Below are 10,528 nucleotides of genomic sequence, written 5' to 3'. Positions count from 1 at the left end.
CGCCGGGGTGGTGGGGTGGCTAGACCGTCCAAATTCACAGCCTCTTTTTTTCCGGTCTTCCCGGTCTACTAAGGACCGGGCCCGCCGAGACCGGGGAGTCTGGGTCCTCCAGAGGACCCGGCCTGTTGTTTTGGACACACCCACATTCTCCTGTGTTTATTATGCACCTGACTGAAGAAACTCGGCACATAATGATGACGTTCAAGAGGGACGCCGCTCTGTCCCTCTGTAACGTTTTTTTTTTTAACAATCAAACATATTTCTTTATTACAAAATGTATTTTCTTTAAATTTTCTTTGTTTCTTATTCATACAAAATATGTTCACCCTGTGTGAATTTCCTGTCACTTAGCTGCTGATGCACCTGAATATAAGAACAGACAGACAATAAAGACAATTTACGAGACAATAATTTAAAAAAAGTATTTCAGCATGAAAGCTTGTGTGACCATGTCCAATAACATTACTACATCTCTGCTTTTTATAACAAACCAAACCGTGTGAAAAAAAATCGTGGAGTTGCGATTATTTTAGTTGGATGAACAGCTTTCTCAGTATAAACAAATGCGCTGGGAGAGCGAGGTACCCATCCAAGAAGAAGGCCGCACCAGTCTTCAGGAAGTGACGTTGTGATGTCAGGGGTCAAAGCTCACAGAAACCTTCCGTACCTCCTTTCCTGATAACTTTTATTTATTCATTTTATTGAAAACATTAACAAAAAAACAGGGCAAATAAACGTTACATAAAGATACAGTGGGGAGAACAAGTATTTGATCCACCGTTGATTTTTCATGTTTTCCCACTTGCAAAGCTTGTAGAAGACTGTAAATTTTAGTGCCCTGAGTGTCGTAGTGAGTGTGTGCACAGCTAAGTGTTTCACTAGTCTTACCTTCCAGCATATTCGTCCTCTGAGTGATCATGTAGCACACCTTTTCGCTATAAAGCGGCATCTCGATTTTAGGCGGAGGCTTGTAGTGAAACGGGTCATGGTAGTCCCTCTCCCAGTGCGGGAATACAGGCTTAGCAAGTCCCGGCACATAGTGCATCCTTTCTGCATATGTGATCATCTCCAGTCCGGGGATTACCACCTTCTCCCTGGGTTTCCGCGGTTGCTTGTCCTTTTTGGCTGCTAAACAGCAGCTGACTCCAAAATGTCTCCCGGCCTGAAGGCGGCTGAGTCCTCCACCATGTGTGGAGAGCTGTTTCAAACTCCGCAACAAAAGCTTTTTACCAAACAAAGGAGCCAGCGCTTTTAAACACGGTACAGTTTCTGGGAGCATAATGCCGGCTGTTCAACTCAAACCAATGTTTCTGAAGGAAAAATAAAGCGTTAGAGCTAATAATAACAGCGACCTCTCACTGTAGCAGCAGCGGAAATGCTTCTTCTTCTTCTGTTTTTATTTGGCGATTGACAAACAACTGTTATGTGCATTACCGCCACCTTCTGGATTGGAGTGTGGATCCATGACTAGACTAGGTAAAGCCTTGACTTTACAAACTATATGCACTAACTAGCAATGATACGACTACTACTAATAAAAAATAATATTAACTAAATATATTATATAAATAATATAATAATAATTATACATAAATATATAAATTGTGCAAGAATAAAAAAGATATGTTTTGTTTTAGAGACAGTAGACTATCAGAATCTGACATTAGGAATCAAAATATCAATGCAAAATAATCTCAACAGACTATTAACTGTAAAGTATCTCTGTGCAGACAAGAAGCAGATGTGCATTTACAGCAGAATTATTTTAAACTTTAAGAGTAATAATAGAGCAAGTGATTGCTCAGATTATTAATAATATGTGAGCCATCACATCGAAATGAGGATTAAGTCCAAAAGTTATATATAGAGAAAAGGCTAAATATAGTGTTTCGACTAAAATGTTAACAAAAATTGTATTTTTGTCAAAATGTAATGAATAAAAGCCTTATCAATGTATCATTTGAATGAAATGCCTGAAATATAATCATAAAACTAAAATTTGAAGCACTTTTTTGAGCAGTAGTAACAAAGAAATGATTTTGTGGAAAAACGCCTTAAAATTTTCAGATTTTCTCTGTAAGTTAGCAAAGTTTTGTTTCTTTTTAGCTGGRAAATCTCAATATTCAAATATAATTTGAGGTTTCCTCTTTATAAGRACATCAAAAATTCCTCATTAAAATGACAAAATTAGGATTCAGACCAAATATTTRTGTATTATTGTAACCAACAAGACAAATAAAGTCATATATATGGATTTAATTGTGATATCTGAATGATCCAGGTATCAAAATGTAGCTTTTAAAGCCAAGAATCTGAAAATGTAATTAGGTCATTTTGACCGAATTTGACTTAATCCTCATTTCGATATGATGGGTCACATATAAATGAGTTGTAATGCAAATAATTGTTCAGATGAGTAATGGCAATGAATAGTAACAGTACAAATGATTGTGCAGCAGCAGGTGTGTAAACACTGTGATTTTTGTCCTGATGCATCTCAGTAATCCAGGTAAAAAATCAAAAAGAAAAAAATTGTATAGGTCTTCTGGACGGGTTCTTCTTTAATGAAACGTTTCATCTCTCCTCCAAGAGACTTCTTCAGTCTGAGAGTTTCAGGCAAAATTCAGGCTCTTAAGCCCTGCCTCCATGTGACTGATACTCACATCACATGGCTATCGTTGACACCTAATTAACACCTATTGTGATTTTTGTAAACACTTCTTGTAATTTTTGGGCGTGGTGCTGATTATAGAGTCTGACAGCTGCAGGTAGGAAGGATCTGCGATAACGCTCCTTTGTGCACCTCGGATGCAGCAGTCTGTCGCAAATATCCTTATATACTGTGCATATAAAATAAAAATAAATATATATGTGATCTAAAGCATTATGGTTCGTTTAGTTACAAGGGATGTTAATGATGTTGATCTGTGTTTATTTGCTTAGACTTTTGCATGACTTGTAAATGCTTGTGCTCAGACTGAGAGGGTGACCACAACATGTAAAATTAAAATCAGCAAGTGGACACATGACAAAAGAATGTGATGATGCTCAACCTCCAGATGACAGTGATGCTGTTGATTACAGAGATAAAGATGAATGGCCATGTGATAATATTGTATAAACAATAACTTGAGTTAGACTCTTTTATCAAAAAGAAAAAAACAAGGACCTAATTTTTTATTTTTCTACCTGAATTACTGAGCTGCATCAGACTCCATTATGACTTTGATCATGAAAGTTCTTTGCAGAAATGTGACAAAATTATGACACTTAAGCTTGGAAGGAGCTTGAATGTTTGATTTTTATGTTTATTAAAATTTTATGTAAACAATTTGATTGTGAAGGATCTTCAGAAGCAAAGTCAATGAGATACATACCAGCAAATAAGCTTCAAGAAACAGAAATCAAAGCACTGAAGGGGATGTTGCTGTTAAGGAGAATGCATTTTATTTTCTCATCCTCTTGTGTTTTACTGCCAGAGAAGCCAAACTAAGGAGGAGGATGCCAGTTTTTCCCAGAATCATCCAGAACCACATCTGACCCTTCAGACCTGCATGAACACAAATGGAATATATGTTCATCTAAAACCTCTGCAGAAACACAGGAGCAGGAACATATAAGCAACCGATACATTCATCGTTTAAGAGACGAGTAAAAACACCAAAAAATGTAGACCCAACTACAGAAAATGGCTAAATAGGTAAAAGCTAACACAAAACAGCAAAATGTGTAGCTAAAACTAGCAGAGCAGTAGCTAAAAGTAATAGTAACAAATAACTCAAAGTAGTACATCAGTATCTAAAGCTAAAATGAGCAAAAGAGTAGCTAAATACAGAAGGTATAGTTATAAATTGTGAAATAATGTTTTAATGCATGAATGATTTAAACAACAGAAAGGATGAGAAGGAAGTAGCTGTAAAAAATGTAAGAAAGAAAATATGAACAAATACAAGAGAAATGTTGCCTCAGCATTTAAACTATAACTAAAATGTTGTCAAACCTTTGTTTGTCTGCCTTTCTTATAACCTAAAATTATTTTGCTGTTAAAGGTATGGTCTCACAGGTTCAAATATAAAAGTGTTAGTTTGTAGTACAAGGAAAAACTCCTCAGCTGAATTATTTTCCATTAGAGCTCATCTAAGGCAGTAAAATTTGAAGCATCACAACTTAAAAATAAAGCAAAAAGGAACATAATCTAATCTCAGCCGTGTCATATTTTAGTTCAATATTTATAAAAATGATGATTTATGTATTGGCTGAATTGATAAGCTGGAGACTCGCGTTCACTTCACAGTTAATAAAATATAGATGTGCAGCTAATTAATTTTTGAGTTTCTTTGAAATTCAACAGTGATTCATATAATACTTTATTAACAAGCAGTCACACAGAGAGAATGAAAGTACCTTCCAATGAGACACAAAAGAACAGCAAAGTTAAATAGCCACAAAATAAGTATGATATATTTTCTCACCTTGGGTGCAGTAAAGTTTGGGAGGGCTAGTTGTGCTCAGACGAGATGGTTTTGTCATATTTTCTGGAGAAAGGAAAAATCGACAATGAGAGCTTAGAAAATTTTAGGACTTCAAACATCTTCTTTTGGAAGCTGAACAACTGCTGTAAAACAAAGTAAGCTAAAATTAAACATCTTTAATTTATCTAACCCACCTAACACATGCACATAGAACAAATAAATACTTTTATATTTATCTATTATATGAATATATGAACTTTATGTCACCTAAATCACCCAGACATGCGAGTTTGGCTTTCTTCACCAAAAAAAAAAAAAAAAAAAAAAAAAAAAGTCAGGGAAAACCATTTCACAGCAGCTAAAATTGCCTGCTGCTAAAGTTTTGCCACTGTTTGTCTACTAGCCAAATGTCATTGGATATATTTGATTATTATGCCTGATGGTAATAATAAAAAATAAACATTAGAAAAACCATAAGCCTTCACAGCACTCTGTTGCTTGGGCCTGATAAGAGCAGGAAAGCTTAAATTTGCAAGATAAAGTAGGCAAATCAAGAGAATGCTAAAGCCAAAATCAGGGGAAAAAACAGCTAAAATGATCAAATTTTTAAACAAAAGATGCAAAATTTTAGCTAAAAAAATCCAAACTGTAGCTAAAACTTAGATTGCATAAACTGTCATTAAAAGTAGTAAAGTCACAGCTCAAAGTTAAAAGAATGGTAGCTAAAAAAAATCAAAACTGTTTTTGAATGGTAAAAAGTAGCTTAAGAAGACAAACATGGAGCCATTATGCTCAAGCAGATTTCAAAAAGAACAATGTTTAATGAATAAAATTAAATCTTCAGATATTCTTTATAAGATTAATTTTGATGAAAATTAAATTAGATTTTGTCAAGCTCTGAGGCAGGAGTTGAACCCAAGAGGCAGGCAGGTTCAAAGGAATAACAAGGTTTTATTATTTACCAAAACCAAAGGGCTGACGTGGCAGCAAAATAACAAAACCACAAGGAATGCAGGGAGCCGCTAGGAGAGCCAAAACTAGAACGAAGCCATACAATGAACCAGGAAGGAAACAGTGACAAGAGACCAGTATAAACACACAGAAGGAATGAGGATGATGAACTGCAGCTGCGAAAGGACTGATTACAAATAACAGACAGGAGAGAAATGATCTGAGAACTGAGGACTGTGAAAGAGCAATGGCATGAAACGGACACAAGAGGGATACACAGACCACCGATCCTCACTGATCTTTAGAAAAATATAAAACTGGCAAAAAAAATAGTTTTCCTTTCCTGATTGATCTACACATTTTTATTTATGAATGGGTAAAATGTGGTAGTTAAAAAAGATCAGACCAACCTCTAATATTAACGGAGACTGTAGGGCTGATTGTATCCGGTGGTTGGGTCTTGCAGGAGTAATTTCCAATGTGTGCCTCTGTGGCAGAGTTGATGTTAAGGTTCAGGGTCACGTTGGGCTGGCTGGAAGTCATATTTATCAGGCATTCTCTACCCTAGAAGATAAAAACTGACTAGTTTGACTAGTTTTACCTTAAAGCACATAAATTACTGGTGGTTGTTGATAATGAATATCCAGTTTATTCTGGTTTAAGCTTTTGTTTAGTTCAGAGGTGGCCAAAGTGGGGCCCGTGGGCCAAAATTGGCCCGCCAAGCCATTTGATTTGGCCCACCAGCAGTTGTCCTGGCTACTAGGTTGTATTCTCCTGTTTTATGTCGAAACACTATGTTTCCACTTAATCCTTCCAACCACTGGTCCCAACTAAGGGCTGTAGTGCAGAAAGTCTTAACTCATGGCACTTACTTTATCTTTTATATTAAAAATAAACATAAAATGCAAGTAACTAGACATTTAGATTCAATTTAAGCATACACCTAGATTTGCACATTTAATAAGATCACAAATAGGCTTACTCAAATTTTACTTTAGGAAAAGTCCCATGAGCTTTTGCTGCTCAACTGTACGTCAGATTTTCTGCACATCCATTGGCTAGCAAAAATAAATAAATAAATACAAACAAAAAAATGTGGGCCACCACACTGGCTGCTAGCTTAATCATAAAAATACAACTTTGCTAAAAAAAATTATTTGCTTTTCAAGTATTATATTATTACATTTGGCCCGCAGCCCTCAGATTTATTTTCATGTTGGCCCCCTCAGGGAAAATGTTTGGGCACCCCTGGTTTAGTTTAACAGTTTTATGTCAGCTTTGATAATTTGTTACCAATAATTAAAGGGGCAATCTGGCAACTTTTGAAAATATGATTTGTCAGGTATTATCAGTCAAAGGGCACGGAGGATGAAGTAAAAAGCATGTCTTTATCCAGGCTAGGCTAATGGCTAGCCAGATAATGGATTTGTGGTTTATTGTTTTTTTGGGCTCAAAAAAAATTTTTTTTAAACTCTCACAGATGACATTCCAGTGGCTTTTGATTAACGGAGAAGAAGCAGCTGCATCCACTTTTTCTAAAGTGAGAATGTAAATGTGTGTTTTTCTTACCATATTGTTTGACTTACAAACATGTTATCACTTCCAGCAAAAAAAGCAAAAGCACATATTGTTTATTGAGTGGGCGTAGTCGTAATTTAAATTTCTTATTCACAAAAAAAGGAATGAAAAATATTCCTTNCACACACACACACAGCTTTGAGTTGTTTCAGTCCAACCTTTACTACACTTTCCTACCCAGACTGTTCTGCTGTTGAGATGGAAAAATGTTGATGAAAAAATATATATTTTTAAGTTATCAAATTGTGTTGCATATTTTCTTGGTTATGGATCATACAGGATACAATAAAAACAATGAGATCCTTTTAAGCAATGTTATTGACATTGACAGGGAGCTCATTCAAGACGAGTATTTTTGGGTTGGACTAAATTAAGCCTACAAGTAAAAGTTTTGGAAATGTTTCTATACTATTTAAATAAATTGTGCCATGGTTTATTGAAAGCAAACAAACAAAATAAATATGTGCCATCTTAAAGAGTTGTTTGAAGCCATATCTGCCACATGTGAGTCCATTGCAATACCTATCACACCAAATCAGCATGGGGAGCATTACAATATTTTGTCATTTCTTATCTGGCAACCCTACACAGTTATGTTCTGCATGCATACATTCCAGTGAAACAGATGGTGTTTGGTTGAGAAAACATAAACAAAATGTGTGGTGCAAAAGTGTAGAGGTGTAATATTAGCTAATCTAGCATTTTTCAACACTTATTGGACCTTTTGTTTTTGTTTGTTTCAAAAGTCTGGAAAAACATTTACAGCTAAGCTCTCATTTGGTTAGCCATTAGACTAGCCTGGCCCTTTTCAGTCAGACAAGGGACTAACTACTGATAATTACTGGTAAAGGTCCTGCAATGGTTTAGTGTTTTATCAAGCCCCAAGGACTCCAGAGTACTTCACACAACTACAGTGTAACTACAGCTGCCCTGGGGCCAATTGACCCTCTCACCACCACCAGTAGGCAAGGCAGGTGAAGTGTCTTGCCCAAGGACTGAGATGGATGGAGCAGAGAATTGAACTGGCCACCCATCAGTTAGTGATCAACTCCCCTAACCACAGCCGCCCAGAAAGAACATTGCTTTAAAAGTCATCGGACCACCCCTTTTAAACTTTAAACTTCACGTCCCAGTTGATGCTCAAACATGCCTGATTTCCATGTTCCCTCCACAGCTGTGCAACATGGCTGCCACCCAAACACGTGAACTTGCAGCTGAGTTTGAATGCTGCTCCACTTTGAAGCATCAGATCTCCAGGAGAAATTTGCACGAGAGCTCGACCATAAACACCTGCAGAAACACAGATGAAAGGATCACAGATTTCATGTAACAATTTGTTCTTATTCCTTTCAACTTGAACAGGAAGTACACGGTGTCAGTTTTTTATGATAGAGTTGAACCAAGCATCCCATTCAACTCTCACCTTCGTCTTCCCACAGGTTGTTTCTAGTTCCTTGGATGATTTTGTCGCTTTGTAAATTAAGAATTACGTAACTTTTTAACCCCTGAGTCTGACTCGTCTCAGTTCATGTGCTCTGGGATTTTGTAGATCAGACTCTGGTTAGAATGTTTCAGCCAAACCCCCAGAGCAAAACTCACAGATTATTCAGAACAAAAGAACAGATGATCAGGCAAATATAGTAAAAGAATAAAGCGAAAATTTTACTTGAAAAATGGGAAAAATAGGAACTGAATTATGTTACAATTATTCCAATCAACTTGTTATGGAGATTTTTTAAAAATATACAAACTTAAAATTTTAATTTCATCCCCCACCACCATGCTCTTCGCTGCAAACCGGACATGACTGGGAACCACTGTCCTGTGTGATTAATGATCTGTTAGATGGTCATATCGTGCTTTTCTAAGAGATTTTCAAAGAGTTTGTGATCATTTCCCTCTACCAGGAGGCAGCCTGTAAGAAGATCCTGAACCTGAGGAAGGGCAGGCTGTCGCTTTCTGAATTCTCCACCGTTTTCCGGACCACCACACAGGAGGCTAGCTGAGACGAGAGAACACTCAGAGGTACTTTTACCAATTCTCTCAAAGAATGTATTAAGGGCCAGCTCGCTATGAAGGATAAACCCGAGTCTCTGGTCAAACTAATAAATCTAGCCCTTCAGATCCATAATCCACCTCAGGAACGCAGAGAGAGAGGAACTACAAGACCTATTTCCAGGTTCCAGCCACTTCTGGTACCGGTCGAACAGTCGACAAAGAGTTGACAAACAATTCTGATCCTGAACCTGTGCAGACTGGGACAGCAATGGATAACAGCAGGAGAATGCATTCACGTGGAAAGAGGAAACCTTTCGTAGAAGCGTGCCAGGTCCGGTCAGTTTAGGTGCTCTGGGTTTTTGCAGCACAGACTCTTGTCAAAAACAAAATCCATAACATAATTTCAGAAATTCTATCAAGCTATTGTTGTAAAACAGCAAGTTTAAAACTGTGACAATATAAGAATTAAGGATTTGCCAACAGTTTATGTTACATGTAATATTAGAACTAATTTTACAGCTCCAGTAGCCTGGCCATTCTTCTGTGCTCTGCTGGGATTTCTCCCATAGACAAGGATTTCTAACTGGGCCAACCAGCGAACAGGAGGAGGAGTTGTGATGACTTGAATTTTCTGCCTGTTTTAGTCCGCTTGTAATTAAGCAACGGCAGCGCAGGAAGTGATGAAGCCATTCAGTCCGTCTTGAGAAGGCTTCTAAATTAAATTAAAATTGTCTCACAAAGCCTGAAGCACTCATTTAAAGACATTTCCTTCGGCTCAGGACGTCTCTCTTCCCAGCAGTGGATGGTTGTTCACAGAGCACGCTACGTCTGATTAGCTTCTTAGCTTTCTTCACGATCAAGCTGGTGCACTACACGTGTCACGGCCAAACGTTAGCGATTGGTTAAAATCAGATCCAATCATTTTAAACTTCAACAGAGTCCACGTCTCGAGCAAGAAATTGTTTCTCAATAGTGGAGCAAAGTGAAGAACAAGAAGCTGTTTTTTTAACAGGCTGATCTGTGTCTTGTGTTCTGGGTTCTCATTATCATCTTTTCCAAAGTTCAACTCCACCTTCTCCTGATTCTTTTTTTAAGGGGACAGTGCAATTTAATAGAACATGTGACAATTCATAGGTTAAAAAAGCCAGAATTAGCCAAACAGCTAATTCATTCGCACACCTGTCTGTGCTCAGTAATCACCCACGTGTTTTCACTTTACCCAGCAGTATCGTCCGTTCATTGTATTGTTCTGCCCTGGTTTCCTCCCGTGCACTCCTGTCGCTTGCTTGTATTTTTGTTTTGCTGCCACGCCGGCTTTTTATTTAATTACAATTCTTAGTTATTTTTCTCGAGTCTGCCTGCATTCTGGGTCCGATCCAGGCAGGATGGAGGAGCCACTCCCATTACATTTGGACTTAAGTCTAGTTTTTTAGGTGATTGTGTGTTTTAAGTTGTATTTTGTCTGACTTTTATTTTGTGCAATAAGGCCACTACTGAGAATGCTATTTGTTTTTCATTAAGTTAAATCA

At 37.3% G+C, this 10,528-nt stretch overlaps 1 protein-coding gene across 1 annotated transcript in view; it reads right to left on the bottom strand.

Moving 5' to 3' along the window:
• mrpl37 (mitochondrial ribosomal protein L37) overlaps positions 1-1,390 on the bottom strand; it is a 14,260-nt gene extending 12,870 nt beyond the window's left edge. The window contains exon 1 of the mRNA XM_014033991.1: positions 889-1,390. Within this exon, the coding sequence (XP_013889445.1) occupies positions 889-1,279 (391 nt within the window). The 5' untranslated portion in view covers positions 1,280-1,390. The remainder of the gene's footprint in view (positions 1-888) is intronic.
• Between the last annotated feature and the right edge of the window lie 9,138 nt (positions 1,391-10,528).

This window comes from Austrofundulus limnaeus, unplaced genomic scaffold (genome assembly GCF_001266775.1).
Source record: "Austrofundulus limnaeus strain Quisiro unplaced genomic scaffold, Austrofundulus_limnaeus-1.0 Scaffold1927, whole genome shotgun sequence".
In the NCBI taxonomy this organism is placed as follows: Eukaryota; Metazoa; Chordata; class Actinopteri; order Cyprinodontiformes; family Rivulidae; genus Austrofundulus; species Austrofundulus limnaeus.
Note: the sequence above shows the minus strand (reverse complement) of the source record. Positions and strands in the feature narration are given on the sequence as shown.